The sequence below is a fragment of the Dendrobates tinctorius genome, unplaced genomic scaffold, assembly GCF_039654945.1.
Source record: "Dendrobates tinctorius isolate UK_male_01 unplaced genomic scaffold, ASM3965494v1 ptg000054l, whole genome shotgun sequence".
Classification (NCBI taxonomy): domain Eukaryota; kingdom Metazoa; phylum Chordata; class Amphibia; order Anura; family Dendrobatidae; genus Dendrobates; species Dendrobates tinctorius.
Genome location: NW_027361722.1, coordinates 5,252,388 through 5,273,558, shown reverse-complemented (window position 1 = coordinate 5,273,558; position 21,171 = coordinate 5,252,388). Strand labels below are relative to the sequence as shown.

Sequence of the window (21,171 nt, the reverse complement as noted above, 5' to 3'; positions counted from 1 at the left end):
ATCATGTCATTATCATTAGAGGGAATTATCAGAGGAGATACCATTATTAGAGGGTGGGGTCAGCAGAGTCATCTTCATTAAAGGGTTGGGTGAGTGGAGTCAATTCATTATTAGAGGGCAGGGTCAGTAGAATCATCTCATTATTAGAGTGCAGGGTCATCTCATTAGTGGGCGGGGTCAGTAGAGTCATCTCATTATTATTAGAGTGCAGGGTCATCTCATTATTAGAGGGTGGGGTCAGTAGAGTCATCTCATTATTATTAGAGGGCAGGGTCATCTCATTATTAGAGGGTGGGGTCAGTAGAGTCATCTCATTATTATTATTAGAAAGCAGGACCTGCACAGTCACCTCATTAGAGGATGGGTTCAGCAGAGATCTCATTAGAGGATGGGTTCAGCAGAGTCATCTCGTTAGAGGATGTGTTCAGCAGGGTCATCTCATTAGAGGATTGGTTCAGCAGAGTCATCTCATTATTAGAGAGTAACTCAGCAGAGTAATTTATTAGAAGGCATTTCATCATTAGTGGGTGGGGTAAGGAAAGTCATCTTAATTGTCATTAGAGGGAAGGATTAGGGGAATTATCTCATTGCTATCAGTAGAACTTTCTCATTTGAGGCAAGGACATTAGAGTCATCTTTTTATCCTTTGAGCAGGTCAGTAAAGGTTTCTTATTCATTGGAGGACATGATCACTTATGCCATGTTGTTATGGTGATACGTAGGGATCAGTCAAGTAATGACTTTACCAACTATCGATACAGTCACCAGAGTCATCTCATTATAGTAAGAGGATATGCGGCCATATTCTACACTTGGCCATGTAGCCTGGTTGCCCCTGGGATGAATCTCTTCCTGGGCCCGATACTGTGTGTCTGTGAGCAGTGCCTGGCATGGAGCGGCCAACAGTCGGACTACGCAGAGTTGGATTCATGATGTGCCCCAGGCAGGAGAGCAGCGTACGCTGCTGATATCAGGAGACGTCTGACACACTGGGACATTGGCCAGACATTGCCTCGCCAGGAGACATTGCAGGTCTGTGCCCGCAGTCAGGGAGCACCAGGAACTGGCATCTGTAGAAACTACTCAGTAAGAGCTCAGCGCCACGTGGCATATTGCCGCCACGACACATTGCCTACATTATCAGTTACAAAGGTATCACTAAGTCATACACGGCATATCCACAGTATGGATCCGAACAATGCGGCCCTCAATCCCGCTTATTACTGCACAGGGGAGAGATGACCTGGAGAGGAGCTTGTGCATGCTCAATATTGGAATTTTTTTTTCCTTGGTATGGAAAAAAATAGGAGCAGGAGGGCCCCATTGTCCCAATAAGTGAGAGTCCTAGAGGAAGAACCCCCACCTATCATAAATGTGGACTATGTACAGTCCATGCGCCATAATTGACTCAGATGTAAATACCCTTTAATTACACTTAGGCCACTGTTATAGGAGCCACATTATAAAATCTGAACATTAGCTACAGATGGAAATGTGCACAAGATTTGAACTCATAGCTGAATTTTGAAGAAAGCTCTGAATGTAACTGCACTGATTCCAGGTGATCTAGGTATAGATATGCATTAATAGCAGAATTGAGAATGCAGCTCTAAATGTGACTGCAGTGATTATAATGATATCTCTACCTCCATCACATGTAAGTAGAATTGTGAATGCAGCTCTGAATATGACTGCAGTGATTACAGGTGATGGAAGTAGAGTTATGCTTTAATAGCAGAATTCTGAATGCAGCTCTGAATGTGACTGCAGTGATTACAGGTGATAGAGGTAGAGATATGCATTAATAGCAGAATTGTGAATTCAGCTCTGAATGTTACTAGGGTATAATTATATTGTACACTTTGATGTTTTGCAGCGATCTCATCACAGTAATGACCACCTTTTACTCCTTGTGGTTGAGGTTCATGATGAGCATTGGACCCTCATTACAAAAGCATAAATAGCAGAAGATGTGTTGGAGTGGACCCCGGGGACCCTGAACACAGAACAATACAGATCTATAATGATGAGATGCGGATGTGTGCGCGCCCTATTATGCAGTCCTGGGGGGTTATCCTGCCCGGACCCTCATGCATCCTGCTTTTTTCAGGTTTTGCTGGAGCTTTGACCAATTCTGAACTCTCAGAAACCGCGATGTATAGAGCTAAATGTAGAAAGGAAAAACAATAGCGCACTTATTGCTAGGATGAATTATTGACAAGAATGTTTATTCCTATCAATTATTAACGCCGCTTTCCCCGCTTATTACCCTGATCATCTATTTTGCAGCTCGGAAATTCTGGAACCTCAAGCAGATGATTATGTATGTTTACATACTTTTGTTGCAGCAATAGGGCAATTAAACATCCACATCGCTTTAGATAAGCAATCAGAAACACTAAGGTGTTCCTGTGGAGGGCACTTATCACATATAGCGCTTCCAGAAAGGACGGTGTGTTCAGCAACATCTGTAGGAGGCCGAGACCGAGGGCTGGTTAACGTCAGGGAACGCAGATCTACTTCTGTAGAAAGTTCCCGTAATCTGGAAAGTGCTGGATTATCAGAGAGTTTGAAGACGATTCTCTCGTTTTTTCTCTTCCATTCTTCATTTTTCTTTTCCCCTATTTCTTGCTTCCTTTTTATTATTTTACTTTTGTTCTCTTTTTTCTTTATCTGTGTTTTCTTATTTCTTTTCCTTCTCCTTTTTTCTTACTAATTCCTTCTTTGTCATTTTTTTTTCATTATTTCATTCCATATTTATTTCTTACTTTTGTTTCTCTTTCTTTACTACAACCTTTCTTTTTTCTTTTTCCCATTCTCCTTATTTCCGTCTCTTTTTTCTTCCTTTTTTCTTTATCACTTTCTTACATTCTTTCTTTGCTTCCTCTCCTTCCTTCCTTTATTTTTTTTCCCACTTTTTTTTTGCTACTTTTAGGCTAAGTGCACACGTACCGGAACTCTCGCGGAAATTACCGAGAGAATTCCGGAATTCCAGTCCGCGGGAAAATCGCATTTTAAATTCCCGCGATTTTCCCGCGGAAAAACTAGCATTTTGCAAGCGTAATTAGCTTGCAAAATGCTAGCGTTTTCCCAGCGATCTGTAGCATCGCTTGGAGAACTGATTGACATGTTGGACACACTCATCAAACATAGTGTTTGACGAGTGTGACCAACTTTTTACTACTGAGGCGGCCTATGCGGCATCAGTAGTAAAAGATAGAATGTAAAAAAAAAAAAAAAAACGGTGTTATTCTCACCCTCCGACGTCCCGCGCATCCGTTCCCAGTAATCCTTTGCGAAAATGCCCGCGATGACGTCAGTTCTCGCGGGATCGCGACGTCTCGCGGTCATTCGCGATGACGTCGCGCGAATGACCGCGAGACTTCGCGATCCCGCGAGAACGGACGCCATCGTGAGCATTTTCGCAAAGGACTACTGGGAACGAGAGCGTGAAGAGAAGCGGGAAGGCTGCGCGGGACGTCGGAGGGTAAGAATAACAATATTTTTTATTTTAAATTCTATTTTTTACAGGGATATGGTACCCAAAGCCCGGAGGACAGTCTCCTCTCCTCCGGACCGTGGGTACCATCCGCAAATTGTTCTGCTTACTTTCTGCATGGTGGGCACAGCCACATGCGGGAGGTAAGCGGAACAATGCATTCCTATGGGTGCGGGATCGCCGCGATTCCACAAATTAATGAGCATGCTGCGTTTTTTACCGCAAAGCGATTCCGCCGCGGTAAAAACCGCAGCATTAGCACAGCATTGCGGAATCCCATAGGAATGCATGGGATGCTTATTTTTCGCAGCACAATCGCGCGGTTAAAACCGCCGCGGAAACGTGAAAAAAACGCCACGTGTGAACTCAGCCTTATTTTCTTTTTCTCTCTCTCCCCATCTCCTTGTGTACGTCCCCTTTTTTCTCTTTTTCTTTTTGGCCTTTCATTTTACTGTTTTATTTATCACTCCTTTCATTTTTTTCCTTTTTTCCATCCATCCTTTCTTTTTCGTTCTTTCATTCTTTCTTGTTTCTCTTTCTTTCTATACTACGTTCTTTTTCTAGCTCTCTTTCTCCTTATTTCTTTCTCCTTTTTTCCTTTATCTCCTTTCTTTTTTTCTTTATCCATCTTTCTTTCCTTCGTACCTTTATTTTTTCTATTTTTGTTTTTTTACTTCTTTTTCTCTCGATTTTTACTTTTCTATTCTTCTGTTTTCCTTTTCTCGATTATACTTTATTTTTCATCACTCCTTTTCTTCCTTCCCCTCCTTCCCTCTATCCCTCCCTCTCTCACTCCCTTTCTCCCTCCCTTCCTCCCTCCCTTCCTCCCTCCCTCCCTTCCTTCCTTCCCTCCCTCATTCCCTTCCTTCCCTCACTCCCTCCCTTCCTTCATTCCTTCCCTCGTCCCTCCCTTCCTTCCCTCACTCCCTCCCTTCCTTCATTCCTTCCCTCGTCCCTCCCTTCCTTCCCTCGCCCCTCCCTTCCTTCCTCCCTCTGTCCCTTTCTTTCTTCCTTCCTTCCTCCCTCTGTCCCTTCCTTCCTTCCTTCCTTCCCTTCCTTCCTTTACCCCATCATGCAGTGTTTATGCAGTCCAGTTCCACCATGATCCATGTTTCTATACTAGGAACCCATGGGCCATGATTTTATGATATGGTTCTGAGTCTGGTGACAGGTGTCAGTATGAAATGTCTTGTGCCAGGGACATACCATACCACCTGTGAGCAGTTGTGGAGTCTTCACCTCTTTCACCCCTGGAGTCAGTGACTTTCAGCCATAATGGAACCTCTTAAGGGGTCTCTCCTGCACGTCTCCTTGGATGGGGATCTGGGCATGCTGCTGCATTCGTCCTTTAATGACCCCGTTTCCACATTGGAAGTATTAATAAGTAGACAAGCTTCAGAGTTTTTTTTGTTCCTAGAAGATCACATAGGATCAATGGCAGAAGACTCAGAGGAGACATAAAAGCTAGGGAAAAATAAAAAGAATTCTGTAGCCTTTTTGCAGCTGATGCTCCTGCGCTCGCCTTTTGCTAATTTCTGTATCATATGAAAACTGCAGAGATGTATAGCTCAATATTGCAGGACGGACAGTCCCCACTGTGGAGGAATCTAGAGAGGCTCCAGTGGTCCTCACGCTTTTTCACCATGGATGGTGTGAAAAAGAGATGCTGCGCTCCAAGCACTATGATGACCGCTTGTTCTACTAAAAATGAGAATAGGTCCGTTCCATGAGTGTTTGTACCATGGGGATCGTTTCATTTTTATCATGAAGACTCTACCTAAATGACTGATGCCTGTCAGTGTCCTGACAGCGCCGGCGTACAGCCTCCGCTAAGCAGGGACTCACCCGCACTGTAGGGACCCCTGGGGACAAGAACAGCCGGAAAATAAAGATGCACAGGACCTGAATGTAGACGTTTAGCAAGCCAGCACAGGACCTACGGTCATGTGAACGTTCATTTGACTGCAATGGGGCGGGGCTTAGCGTCCTGCTTTCAAAGAAGGTAGAAATCTCAAAGTCGGGCAAAGCGGAGGTCATGCACAATACAGACCAGCGAGGTACAGGAGGGATAAACAGATGGGAGGTCAGACAAAGCCAAAGGTCATACACAATATATCAGTAAAGTACCAGGGATGAGACAAAACGGATAGTCAGGGCCAAGCAGAGATGAAAACCAAACAGACGTAGAAGGTACCAAGCAGAATCCAACAAGCAATATCCAGAGAACAGACCGAGTCGTACAGAGAGAATCATGCAACCAGAACACAGCACAAGCACACTCCGGGGTCACCACACAATGCCAAGGGAGAAAGTATAACTGACGGGGATGGGAGCGTCCTGAGGCTATAAGAAGCCTCCCCAGAACCAGGGAGAGGCCACCATAATAGGTCCCAGGTGTGCAGGTGAGAGTCTGCACTGAGGTCAGAACATTAACCCCAGCAGTGCCGGTCACCCAGCACTGGTATCATGACAATGCCATTTCACACACACCGCTGAAGATTGCAGCAGAGAGCGCCACTAATGACGTAAATGTGTGGCAGCGTTCACATCACATGGTGTAACCCAGCCAATCGCCGGGTGCTGTCGCAGCCAGTATAAAAGAGGGGATCTTACCAAAGAGTGCCATTTTATACTTGTACATTGTAGGAATAGAGATGAGAGGGATAAAAAAGGACCTAATCTCTGCGATGTGCTACTGCACTGCGGGAGCACAGTACAAATATCTGGTAGTTTCAGTCTGTGAATAATAAACCAAAGATTTATATGTGTGTGTGTATATATATATATATATATATATATATATATACAGTATATATATATGGACCTGCGGTGTCAGAATGATTCTGACTTGATTGATCTGTGATATTCTGCTTTAGCATCTGCATTTTATATTGTTTTTCAAACACTGCAAACAAGGAGGGGAATATTAAACCCCTTTGTCTTAATTTTACTACAAAACTTAAATCCTGAAACCAAGGCTTATTTGTCACAAAAAGTGTGGATCGTGAGATTGACATGACATTTTTTATTAAAGCCAAACGATAAAATCTCCACATTCTAGAAATGTAAACAAGTAAACACAATTAATACACTAACGGTTTGCACATTTCCCAATATCAGACCCTTAAGGCCCCGTCTCACATAACGAGATCGCTAATGTGTCACCGATTTTGTGACGCAACAGCAGTCTCGCCAGCGATCTCGCTACATGTGACGCATAGCTGCGACCGGCCCCCCTGCTGGATATCGCTGATCGTGCAGGAATGTCTTGGGTCATTTTTTCGTCGTCGGCGTCCCGCTGGCCAGCATGCATCGCTGTGCTTGATCGCTGGATCGATGCTGCGTCGCTAAAGAGATCTGCCTGTTTGGCAGCTTACTAGCGATCATGTAGCGACGCACTAGCGATCCCTACCAGGTCATATCGTTGTCGGGATCGCTGGTGCGTCCCTAAGGCTAGTTTCACATTAGCGTTTTTTAGCGCTGTGCTTCGTGCGCAATAGAATCGCATACAAAAAACGCATCATGCGTTTTGCATGCGTTTTCTTTTTTTAGGCGCATGCGTTTTAACCAGTTTCTAGCCATGTTAACTCTTAAAATGCATGCGATTTTAAACGCAGGCATGCACATGCGTTTTTTTGAGACAGGTCAGACGGACCAAAAATTCAACAGGTTGCGTCCAAATGCATGTGCACGAAAACGCATACGAACGCGTGCATACGCTAGACCATGCACCCCCATGTTAAAGATAGGGGCGCAGGACACAAGCGCATGGACGCGCACGAAGCGCAGCGCTAAAAAACTCTAGTGTGAAACCAGCCTTAATGAAACGGGACCCTTACACACCACCTAAATACAGCGGCCCGAGGCAGGTTTACAATTTAAGTAACCTAAAAAGTCAGCTAATGCTGTGTGTTGCTAAATAAGCTGTTTGTTACCACCGGTTATTATCCGTTTTTTCCGATCCAGATAGGTTGAGGTCACTTGGACATTACTAAGACAATGGTTTGCATTAAAGAGCTCAAAAATGCCTTCAATCCAGTAAAATGTATTTTTTTGGCAATTAGGGGCTTTCAAGTTTAATTTCACTGCAAATCAAATTGTATTGAGAAAATTCAGTGGAGCTGTCGAAATCGGATGTCAGAGATCCTCTCATCTCTACATCTGCAAGTTCATTTGGGTCTAAAAAAATAAAGAAAAAAATTAAATTGAATTATAGTCTTTTATAAATAAAGAAAAAAATAAAGCACATAAAGCTGCATCCATAAAAGTCTGACCTACTCAAATATGAAAATTATCCACATAGTAATCACAATAAATAGCAAAACATTTAAACAACATTGTGTGTTTTTATTTTTTCATCTCCGCACCTCAATAGAAAAATGTAACAAAATGTTAAGCTCAAAATGGAAGCAATAATGCGTTCATGCACCACGCAGAAAAACAACAGCGACACAAGTTTCTGCAATTTTTTTTTTCATCACCAAAAAAATCCGTAGAAATTTGATGTCTCAATTATGGTGATACAAGGTCATTTTTACCGCACGATGAACACGGAAAAACAAAACCCAACACAACAATGGAGGAATTGCATTTTTATAAACAAATCTTTTAACATCTTTCAGTACATTGCATGGTAAAATGAATGATGAAATTTAATATAATTTGTCCTGCAAAACACCTTATATAGCAATGTCAAGAAGAAAATAAAAAGTTATGACTATTGGAAGAAGGGGAGAAAAAACAAAAGCACCCAAAAGTAAAATAGCGTGGTCATGAAGGAGGTAAAAGATGACTCGGCTGAGAATGTATAAGCTTTGAATGGGGAGAAAAGAGTTGAAACTGGTCATAATCCTTGGATCAACGTCAGCCAAACCTTATGGCCAACCATATAATGGGGGTTGGAGGCCTCTGTATTCTTCTTTGATGCCAAATGTCTTGGAAAAGAAAGATCCTGCAGTTGGATTTTAGGTGATGGGTGACCAATATGTGGCGCCAGCCTTACCAGCTGCTAGATATCTCTGTTGGCAGCTTATCTCTCCTGGAAATGTTGAGTTTTCAAGCCTGATTCTTCAGATCCCTGACATCATCTGCAACAGAAGAGTTGAGAGTCCCTATAGCCATTAGGTGGTCTGCCAGTCCTGTGGATATCAGCAAGTCTGACCTATACTAATGTGATTGGGCGGACATACCATCCACTAAAAGTCATTGTTCCCGGTGGTATCTTCCAGGCATTGGAGGTCCTTTTATAATGTTATTATTCCAGGTATATCAGGAGTCTCTCTGAACTCTGGAAATGTTCCTTTCCCCAATGAAAACTGGTTTTCCGGTAGTAAATAAAAGGAAGCACATGTCACCGCGAGTGAACACGCCAAGGAAGAGCTTGACTGTCTCTCCTCTGACTGAGGCAGGTAGCAACAATAGAGGCAGACAAGTCTGAGCCTTGCATGAAAGACAAATTGCACCTCAGCCTGCAGAAGTGTCACCTCAGGGAACGCTCGTGAAGCACAGATTCTGTTCCCCTCCTTGACATACACTTCTTTTAATGCACTTGTCAAACCAATGTACAAAGCAACTTGTTTCTAGTGGCATCATCGAGTCTCACTCAGACATTTGTTTCATATCCATGTTCTTAATGCATTTAATGTGACACGCCAAGACAAAACGCAAACAAACGCGTAGCAACGTTCAGGGTTTAAATGTGACACTTCGCGGAGGGAAAAGGGTTCAGACGATTTAACGAGATGTTTAGTCGTCTGCGTCTCCAGCGCCGTGTGTAATACCCGTATTCATTGCATAATATACCGCGCAGCCAGATCTGCAGAGATACCAACTGTACGATGCATCTTGTGCTGGGCAGAACATGGCGCCGTGCCCCTCAATGTATAAAATGTATTAAAAACCTGTTTGCATCAAAGGAGACATTCATAGCAAGCTGTTCCCACAGAACTTGGGAAAGGCACGCAAGCTGTGGATAGGAATCCATAAATCACGGAAATCTGATGGCTCATAATATAGATGAAGGATAAGATTCAAAGTTAGTTTTTGCAGGATGAAAATATGAGATGTCTCCATGGATGGTGTACGGTGGTTTTCTCCCTAGTACTAGATCAATATGGTCCAAAAAAAGCATTAGTGTGGTAGGAGAATACGTTGACCACTAGGCTATAGTGAGATGAAGGTTACGATGATCACTAGGTTACAGTGAATGAAGGTTACAATGATCACTAGGTTACGGTGAGATGAAGATCACGATGATCTCTAGGTTACAGTGAATGAAGGTTACAATGATCACTAGGTTACAATGAGATGAAGGTTACGATGATCACTTGGTTACAATGAGATGAAGGTTACGATGATCACTTGGTTACAATGAGATGAAGGTTACGATGATCACTAGGTTACAATGATCACTAGGTTACAATGAGATGAAGGTTACGATGATCACTTGGTTACAATGAGATGAAGGTTACGATGATCACTTGGTTACAATGAGATGAAGATCACGATGATCTCTAGGTTACAGTGAATGAAGGTTACAATGATCACTAGGTTACAGTGAATGAAGTTTACAATGATCATTTGGTTACAATGAGATGAAGGTTACAATGATCACTTGGTTACAATGAGATGAAGGTTACGATGATCACTTGGTTACAATGATCACTTGGTTACAATGAGATGAAGGTTACGATGATCACTAGGTTACAATGATCACTAGGTTACAGTGAATGAAGTTTACAATGATCACTTGGTTACAATGAGATGAAGTTTACAATGATCATTTGGTTACAATGAGATGAAGGTTACGATGATCACTTGGTTACAATGATCACTTGGTTACAGTGAGATGAAGGTTACGATGATCACTTGGTTACAATGATCACTTGGTTACAATGAGATGAAGGTTACGATGATCACTTGGTTACAATGATCACTTGGTTACAATGAGATGAAGGTTACAATGATCACTTGGTTACAATGAGATGAAGGTTACAATGATCACTTGGTTACAATGAGATGAAGGTTACGATGATCACTTGGTTACAATGATCACTTGGTTACAGTGAGATGAAGGTTACGATGATCACTTGGTTACAATGATCACTTGGTTACAGTGAGATGAAGGTTACGATGATCACTTGGTTACAATGATCACTTGGTTACAATGAGATGAAGGTTACGATGATCACTTGGTTACAATGATCACTTGGTTACAATGAGATGAAGGTTACGATGATCACTTGGTTACAATGATCACTTGGTTACAGTGAGATGAAGGTTACGATGATCACTTGGTTACAATGATCACTTGGTTACAATGAGATGAAGGTTACGATGATCACTTGGTTACAATGATCACTAGGTTACAGTGCAATGAAGGTTATGATGGCAACTAGGTTACGGTGAGATGATCACGATGATCACTAGATTACAGTGAGATGAAGGTTATGATGATCACTAGGTTTCGATGAGATGAAGGTTATGATGATCACTAGATTACGGTGAGGTGAAGGTTACAATGAGTGAAGTCAAATTGACCATGCACATAAGAGAGTCGAGCGCTCTTTCAGACAACAGCCATATCTCCCCACCATCCATACACTTTCTACCAATCATCCATGTGTTTTGAATGGGGGGAGGGGAGTTAGGTGTTACCTGACTGATCTGGTAGTGGCATGTTACTAATATGTGAGCAGCCACACATGCAGAGGAGCAGTGACAAGCTGTGGAACAGGGACCGGAAAGCACAACCGGTGCATGACATAGACACCTTAGGAAGCCTCATACATCAGGGAATGGGGACCTTTGACCTGTTTGGCACTTCACATGTGAATGCAACAGTTGGTCTTCCGTGCTTGCGACTCTCTCCACTGTAGTTTTTGGACTTGTGAAAACTCTCTTGTACAGAGCCTTATGCATTCATCACCTTTTCCTCATTATATTCACAGTTTTTTTTAAATGGTTTATGAGCAGATTTTACTGCAAAAGCAACATTATAAAATGTCTCCAAATACTAAAATAAGCTTCTGATTGATTTTAATTGGAAATGTTAAAAATAACGTGAAGATCAGCATGGTGTGCAGGAGCTCTCCCCAATACAATCAATCAGAATGTTATTCAGAGAGGGTTTGGAGCGTTTTGTTAATATGGATTTCAGATCACAGAATCTACTTGTAAATCCTCGCAAAAAAAGTGTGAATTTATCAGAGCGCTGATTGATGGAGGTCGGAGACCTGGATGTAGAATTTGCACCTATCAGACATCTAAGATATATACTTTTGACATGTCATTGAAGGTAATACCATTTTCATTTTTTGTCACTCTTGTTATTTCTTCTGTATGACAATGTAGCCCCTAAACCGAAAAAGGTTATGCACCCCTGATCTAAAGTCCTTGATATTCAGCCCCTGGTGTTTTACGGAAGGTTTCTTAACACTAGATGGCCATGAGGTGGGTGAAATATAGGCTAGGTATGCTGTAATCCGAGGCTATGTTTGAGATGGAGAGGAAGAAATAGGCAACCAGAATGTGTTCTAGAGGAACAGAGAGGATAGGTTATGGGTAACTTCACAGGTTAAATACTTTTACGTATCTTTCCTGTAAGCAGATGATTGTCCAAAAACCTTTACCAGATATGTAGATAACAAGAACCGTTCTAGTATTATCTAACGTGTTTGTCACACAATATCTTCAGTTATCCAAGAGGTTCCGTTCTGTTACTGTTGACATTTTAGGCCATGAAAGAATCTCCCGAGGTACACTCTAAGATACACTCTACAGGCGTGACCTCCCATTCCATACCCATAGGCATTAAAGGGAGTCTGTTCTTGCTACCTCATCTGAGAGCAGCATAATGAAGGAAAAGAGACCCTTAATCCAACTATGTATCACTGTACTGGGTGCACCAGTTATGATACAATCAGAGTTCTTAGATGTAGAATGTAGCAGAGCTGAAAAGCTGCCCCCGCCCATACCACAGCTGACCCCGCCCACACCAAACTCTCTATGTTTATGTCTATTGATAGTGAGCTGCTTATCACAAAATGGGGCCGGATGTTATACACTAGGGACACTGGGGCTGGATGTTATACACTAGGGACACTGGGGCTGGATGTTATACACTAGGGACACTGGGGCTGGATGTTATACACTAGGGACACTGGGGCTGGATGTTATACACTAGGGACAATGGGGCCGGATGTTATACACTAGGGACACTGGGGCCGGATATTATACACTAGGGACACTGGGGCCGGATGTTATACACTAGGGACAATGGGGCCGGATGTTATACACTAGGGACACTGGGGCTGGATGTTATACACTAGGGACACTGGGGCCGGATGTTATACACTAGGGACACTGGGGCTGGATGTTATACACTAGGGACACTGGGGCCGGATGTTATACACTAGGGACACTGGGGCCGGATGTTATACACTAGGGACACTGGGGCCGGATGTTATACACTAGGGACACTGGGCCGGATGTTATACACTAGGGACACTGGGGCCGGATGTTATACACTAGGGACACTGGGGCCGGATATTATACACTAGGGACAATGGGGCTGGATATTATACCCCGGTGGCAATGGAACCTCATGTTATACACTAGGGACAATGGAGACAAATTTTATACACTAGGGACAATGCAGCCACATGTTATACACTAGGGACAATGGAGCTGGATATTATACATGGGTGGCAATTTGACTAAATGATATTCACAATGGGCAGTGGGGCTGGATTTTATTTACCAGGGGCAACAGGGCAGAATGTTATACACTGAGTCAATGAGGATAAATGAAAAACCTAAATTCAATTATTAAGATGGCGGCCAATACTTGTCTTCTTATAGTGTATTTCAAGCAGTAGTCCAGAGAACACCTTTCTCTTCTGTTCTATATACACTGGAAATTCCTAGAGATTTCTAGCTTTTGGAAAGTAAATTGGACACTAGTAAATGTCCGGAGCCTTGTCTGCGTATCTGAGAGCCTGGCTGGCATTGGCATTTCCGTCACATTTAGGACGGTGAGCTGGTAGCGTTCCTCCTCCAGGAGATTAATCATTTCTAATGGAAGTTACAGATAATATTCAAGTTTTCCCCTACAGTGTTGGTAAGGAAGATGATTGGAGAAGATAACGCTGTGACGTGTGGAAGGTACAAATGAGACCAGTGTCTGTCGACCATTGGTATGTGTCTCATCAGGGCTCAGATCACGACAGATAATTCTATCATCCAAAATCCCCCACTTGTGTGAGCGCTCCAGTATGGGGCCAGTTATGGCTATAGTGAACCTTCTCACTGGTAATATGGCTAACCAGGGGATCCCTTCTTTTCACTGCCATGGTCAGTGACCCAAGGAGAGACCTTCCACCAGCTCACTAGCTGTATCCAGTCATATATAGAATAGACCATATAGAATGTCGTGCGGACGCCGTCACTAACGAACGGGTAAAGAGACTGAGGTCAGTCACTGACGATGGGGATATAACGCACTAATTACCATAGTAATGGCCGGTGCCGCGATATCACATTTTTTGTGTAGTAACATGTAATTAAGGCAAATTACCAACAGATGTGCAAAAAGGAAATTAAAAGATGATGGCGGCAAATACTGAGAAGGTTCTGTGTAATTTTGGTTACATTTTGAAATACTGACGACATTGAATGAATGTGAAAAAAAAAAGAAAATTGGAGACAGAGATTTTTTGTGGTTTTTGAGTCATTTTGGCTTCTACCGGGGTATAGACAGAAAGCAACGGCCATAGTGTCTCCAAGATTTGCGCAGTAGTGAAGAGGGAGCAGCATTACCCTTATTGCCTGCAGAGTCTCTTGTGTTCTCTGTCAGTGTCGGTCTTCACTGTCGCTGTGGAATTGTGTTCATGAAGAAATTTAAGTTTATTCAGGTTTCCATGCATCAATATTATTTTAGTGACGGGAGCTTTTTAGAAGCAAATGTGACCAGACCCTTACATACTCTGCCCAGATAGGGATTGTCCAGGACTTGTGATAGGTAATCAATATCAGGTTGGGGGGTTCCGACAAGGTGGATGGAATTTAATGGTGTGCAATGACGGAAGACCACAGCTCTCTACTCCATATAGTGGCCATTCTTGGGTATTGCAGCTCTCTCTTATTGAAGTGAATGCAATCTGAGCTGAAGTACCAAGAGTGACCACTTCACAGTGTATGGGGTTGTGATGTCCCGGCTCTTTACATTGTTTGCAGGTCATGTCGGCCATAAGATGATCAGGTGTCAGCCCCTTACTGACCTCGGAATGGGTCATCAATAGTGGTGAGCGAATGTGCCCGGATAATATGTTACTTGATCATGCCCGTGTGTTATCCGAGTATCTTGGGTGTGCCCAAATAATATATTCTAGTCCGTATGGTTGCATGTCTCATGCCTGATAGACAGCCACAACACATGCAGAGATCGCCTGTTTGTAGACCAGCAGGGAGACATGCAACTGCAGGGACTAGAACACGACAAAGTCACTCGGTTAGCACCTGAGCATGATAACACCTTATCCGAGCGCGTTCGCTCATCACTAGTCATCAAATCCTAAGGAAAACCTATAATACATGGAGGTTTACAATGCGACTACCTTACTAACACCCCGTCGAGCTGAACAGAAATTGCTCTGTTGCCTGGCTTTTCTGATATCATCCAAGCTCTTAAATCCATGAAAAAAAAAATAAAAACACATAATAGTAAGTGAATGCCTTCTCTGACATGATTTAGCGCCCTGAGTGACTCACATGTCCATTTATAATCTGCAGAAAGTGTCAGTGTCAGGGCGAGTGAGGTAAGACGGGCGCACAGGAGAACATACATCAGAGCAGGAGAGCGTACATGAGAACAGGATCAGAACAGGAAAATGTACATGAGAACAGGAGAACGTATATCAGAACAGGAGAGCGTACATGAGAACAGGATCAGAACAGGAAAATGTACATGAGAACAGGAGAACGTATATCAGAACAGGATCAGAACAGGAGATCGTACATGAGAACAAGATCAGAACAGGAGAACATACATCAGAACAGGAGAGCGTACATGAGAACAGGAGAACGTACATCAGAACAAGATCAGAACAGGAGACCGTACATCAGAACAGGATCAGAACAGGAGAACGTACATCAGAACAGGAGAACATACATCAGAACAGGAGAGCGTACATGAGAACAGGAGAACGTACATCAGAACAAGATCAGAACAGGAGACCGTACATCAGAACAGGATCAGAACAGGAGAACGTACATCAGAACAGGAGAACATACATCAGAACAGGAGAGCGTACATGAGAACAGGAGAACGTACATCAGAACAGGATCAGAACAGGAGAACGTACATCAGAACAGGAGAACGTACATGAGAACAGGATCAGAACAGGAGAACGTACATCAGAACAGGATCAGAACAGGAGACCGTACATCAGAACAGGAGAGCGTACATGAGAACAGGAGAACGTACATCAGAACAGGAGAGCGTACATGAGAACAGGAAAACGTACATCAGAACAAGATCAGAACAGGAGACCGTACATCAGAACAGGATCAGAACAGGAGAACGTACATCAGAACAGGAGAACATACATCAGAACAGGAGAGCGTACATGAGAACAGGAGAACGTACATCAGAACAGGATCAGAACAGGAGAACGTACATCAGAACAGGAGAACGTACATGAGAACAGGATCAGAACAGGAGAACGTACATCAGAACAGGATCAGAACAGGAGACCGTACATCAGAACAGGAGAGCGTACATGAGAACAGGAGAACGTACATCAGAACAGGAGAGCGTACATGAGAACAGGAAAACGTACATCAGAACAGGATCAGAACAGGAGATCGTACATCAGAACAGGATCAGAACAGGAGAACGTACATCAGAACAGGAGAACGTACATCAGAACAGGAGAATGTACATCAGAACAGGAGAGCGTACATGAGAACAGGAAAACGTACATCAGAACAGGATCAGAACAGGAGAGCGTACATGAGAACAGGAGAACGTACATCAGAACAGGAGAGCGTACATGAGAACAGGAAAACGTACATCAGAACAGGATCAGAACAGGAGATCGTACATCAGAACAGGATCAGAACAGGAGAACGTACATCAGAACAGGAGAACGTACATCAGAACAGGAGAATGTACATCAGAACAGGAGAGCGTACATGAGAACAGGAAAACGTACATCAGAACAGGATCAGAACAGGAGAGCGTACATGAGAACAGGAGAACGTACATCAGAACAGGAGAGCGTACATGAGAACAGGAAAACGTACATCAGAACAGGATCAGAACAGGAGACCGTACATCAGAACAGGATCAGAACAGGAGACCGTACATCAGAACAGGATCAGAACAGGAGATCGTACATGAGAACAGGATCAGAACAGGAGAACGTACATCAGAACAAGATCAGAACAGGAGACCGTACATCAGAACAGGAGACCATACATCAGAACAGGAGACCGTACATCAGAACAGGAGAACGTACATCAGAACAGGAGAGCGTACATGAGAACAGGAGAACGTACATCAGAACAGGAGAGCGTACATGAGAACAGGAGAACGTACATCAGAACAGGAGATCATACATCAGAACAGGATCAGAACAGGAGAACGTACATCAGAACAAGATCAGAACAGGAGAACGTACATCAGAACAAGATCAGAACAGGAGACCGTACATCAGAACAGGATCAGAACAGGAGATCGTACATGAGAACAGGAGAACGTACATCAGAACAGGAGAACGTACATCAGAACAAGATCAGAACAGGAGACCGTACATCAGAACAGGATCAGAACAGGAGATCGTACATGAGAACAGGAGAACGTACATCAGAACAGGAGATCGTACATGAGAACAGGAGAACGTACATCAGAACAGGATCAGAACAGGAGAGCGTACATCAGAACAGGAGAACATACATCAGAACAGGAGAACGTACATCAGAACAGGATCAGAACAGGAGAATGTACATCAGAACAGGAGAATGTACATCAGAACAGGAGAATGTACATCAGAACAGGAGAACGTACATCAGAACAGGAGACCGTACATCAGAACAGGATCAGAACAGGAGAACGTACATCAGAACAGGATCAGAACAGGAAAATGTACATGAGAACAGGAGAACGTACATCAGAACAGGAGAACGTACATCAGAACAGGATCAGAACAGGAGAACGTACATCAGAACAGGATCAGAACAGGAGAACGTACATCAGAACAGGATCAGAACAGGAGAACGTACATCAGAACAAGATCAGAACAGGAGAACGTACATCAGAACAGGATCAGAACAGGAGAACGTACATCAGAACAGGATCAGAACAGGAGAACATACATCAGAACAGGAGAACGTACATCAGAACAGGAGAACGTACATCAGAACAGCATCAGAACAGGAGAACGTACATCAGAACAGCATCAGAACAGGAGAACGTACATCAGAACAGGATCAGAACAGGAGAACGTACATCAGAACAGGATCAGAACAGGAGAACATACATCAGAACAGGAGAACGTACATCAGAACAGGAGAACGTACATCAGAACAGCATCAGAACAGGAGAACGTACATCAGATCAGGAGACCGTACATCAGAACAGGATCAGAACAGGAGAACGTACATCAGAACAGGAGAACATACATCAGAACAGGAGAACGTACATCAGAACAGGAGAACGTACATCAGAACAGGAGAACGTACATCAGAACAGCATCAGAACAGGAGAACGTACATCAGAACAGGAGAACGTACATCAGAACAGGATCAGAACAGGAGAACGTACATCAGAACAGGAGAACATACATCAGAACAGGAGAACGTACATCAGAACAGGAGAACGTACATCAGATCAGGAGACCGTACATCAGAACAGGATCAGAACAGGATCAGAACAGGAGAACGTACATCAGATCAGGAGACCGTACATCAGAACAGGATCAGAACAGGATCAGAACAGGAGAACGTACATCAGAACAGGAGAACGTACATCAGATCAGGAGACCGTACATCAGAACAGGATCAGAACAGGATCAGAACAGGAGAACGTACATCAGATCAGGAGACCGTACATTAGAACAGGATCAGAACAGGAGAACGTACATCAGAACAAGATCAGAACAGGAGACCGTTCGTCAGAACAGGATCAGAACAGGAGAACATACATCAGAACAGGAGAGCGTACATGAGAACAGGAGAACGTACATCAGAACAGGATCAGAACAGGAGAACATACATCAGAACAGGAGAACATACATCAGAACAGGAGAATGTACATCAGAACAGGAGATCGTACATGAGAACAGGAGAATGTACATCAGAACAGGATCAGAACAGGAGAGCGTACATCAGAACAAGATCAGAACAGGATCAGAACAGGAGAACGTACATCAGAACAGGATCAGAACAGGAGAACATACATCAGAACAGGAGACCGTACATCAGAACAGGATCAGAACAGGAGAACGTACATCAGAACAGGATCAGAACAGGAAAATGTACATGAGAACAGGAGAACGTACATCAGAACAGGAGAACGTACATCAGAACAGGATCAGAACAGGAGAACGTACATCAGAACAGGATCAGAACAGGAGAACGTACATCAGAACAGGATCAGAACAGGAGAACGTACATCAGAACAAGATCAGAACAGGAGAATGTACATCAGAACAGGATCAGAACAGGAGAACGTACATCAGAACAGGATCAGAACAGGAGAACATACATCAGAACAGGAGAACGTACATCAGAACAGGAGAACGTACATCAGATCAGGAGACCGTACATCAGAACAGGATCAGAACAGGAGAACGTACATCAGAACAGGAGAACATACATCAGAACAGGAGAACGTACATCAGAACAGGAGAACGTACATCAGATCAGGAGACCGTACATCAGAACAGGATCAGAACAGGAGAACGTACATCAGATCAGGAGACCGTACATCAGAACAGGATCAGAACAGGAGAACGTACATCAGAACAAGATCAGAACAGGAGACCGTTCGTCAGAACAGGATCAGAACAGGAGAACATACATCAGAACAGGAGAACATACATCAGAACAGGAGAATGTACATCAGAACAGGATCAGAACAGGAGATCGTACATGAGAACAGGAGAATGTACATCAGAACAGGATCAGAACAGGAGAGCGTACATCAGAACAAGATCAGAACAGGATCAGAACAGGAGAACGTACATCAGAACAGGATCAGAACAGGAGAGCGTACATCAGAACAAGATCAGAACAGGATCAGAACAGGAGAACGTACATCAGAACAGGATCAGAACAGGAGAACATACATCAGAACAGGAGACCGTACATCAGAACAGGATCAGAACAGGAGAACGTACATCAGAACAGGATCAGAACAGGAAAATGTACATGAGAACAGGAGAACGTACATCAGAACAGGATCAGAACAGGAGAACGTACATCAGAACAGGATCAGAACAGGAGAACGTACATCAGAACAGGATCAGAACAGGAGAACGTACATCAGAACAGGATCAGAACAGGAGAACGTACATCAGAACAAGATCAGAACAGGAGAACGTACATCAGAACAGGATCAGAACAGGAGAACGTACATCAGAACAGGATCAGAACAGGAGAACGTACATCAGAACAGGATCAGAACAGGAGAACGTACATCAGAACAAGATCAGAACAGGAGAACGTACATCAGAACAGGATCAGAACAGGAGAACGTACATCAGAACAGGATCAGAACAGGAGAACGTACATCAGAACAGGATCAGAACAGGAGAACGTACATCAGAACAAGATCAGAACAGGAGAACGTACATCAGAACAGGAGAACGTACATCAGAACAGGATCAGAACAGGAGAACGTACATCAGAACAGGAGAACGTACATCAGAACAGCATCAGAACAGGAGAACGTACATCAGAACAGCATCAGAACAGGAGAACGTACATCAGAACAGGATCAGAACAGGAGAACATACATCAGAACAGGAGAACGTACATCAGAACAGGAGAACGTACATCAGAACAGCATCAGAACAGGAGAACGTACATCAGATCAGGAGACCGTACATCAGAACAGGATCAGAACAGGAGAACGTACATCAGAACAGGAGAACATACATCAGAACAGGAGAACGTACATCAGAACAGGAGAACGTACATCAGATCAGGAGACCGTACATCAGAACAGGATCAGAACAGGAGAACGTACATCAGATCAGGAGACCATACATCAGAACAGGATCAGAACAGGAGAACGTACATCAGAACAAGATCAGAACAGGAGACCGTTCGTCAGAACAGGATCAGAACAGGAGAACATACATCAGAACAGGAGAGCGTACATGAGAACAGGAGAACGTACATCAGAACAGGATCAGAACAGGAGAACATACATCAGAACAGGAGAACATACATCAGAACAGGAGAATGTACATCAGAACAGGATCAGAACAGGAGATCGTACATGAGAACAGGAGAATGTACATCAGAACAGGATCAGAACAGGAGAGCGTACATCAGAACAAGATCAGAACAGGATCAGAACAGGAGAACGTACATCAGAACAGGATCAGAACAGGAGAATGTACATCAGAACAGCATCAGAACAGGAGAACGTACATCAGAACAGG

General features: G+C 43.5%; 2 protein-coding genes across 9 annotated transcripts in view; both read left to right on the top strand.

The window, feature by feature from the left end:
* The window catches only part of LOC141091474 (uncharacterized), a 35,087-nt gene extending 16,358 nt beyond the window's left edge, over positions 1-18,729 (top strand). The window contains exon 2 of the mRNA XM_073577078.1: positions 1,877-18,729. Coding sequence (XP_073433179.1) covers positions 17,040-18,614 — 1,575 coding nt within the window. The 5' untranslated portion in view covers positions 1,877-17,039 and the 3' untranslated portion in view covers positions 18,615-18,729. The remainder of the gene's footprint in view (positions 1-1,876) is intronic.
* The window catches only part of ZBTB20 (zinc finger and BTB domain containing 20), a 1,106,032-nt gene that overhangs the window by 610,818 nt on the left and 474,043 nt on the right, over positions 1-21,171 (top strand). The window lies entirely within an intron of this gene.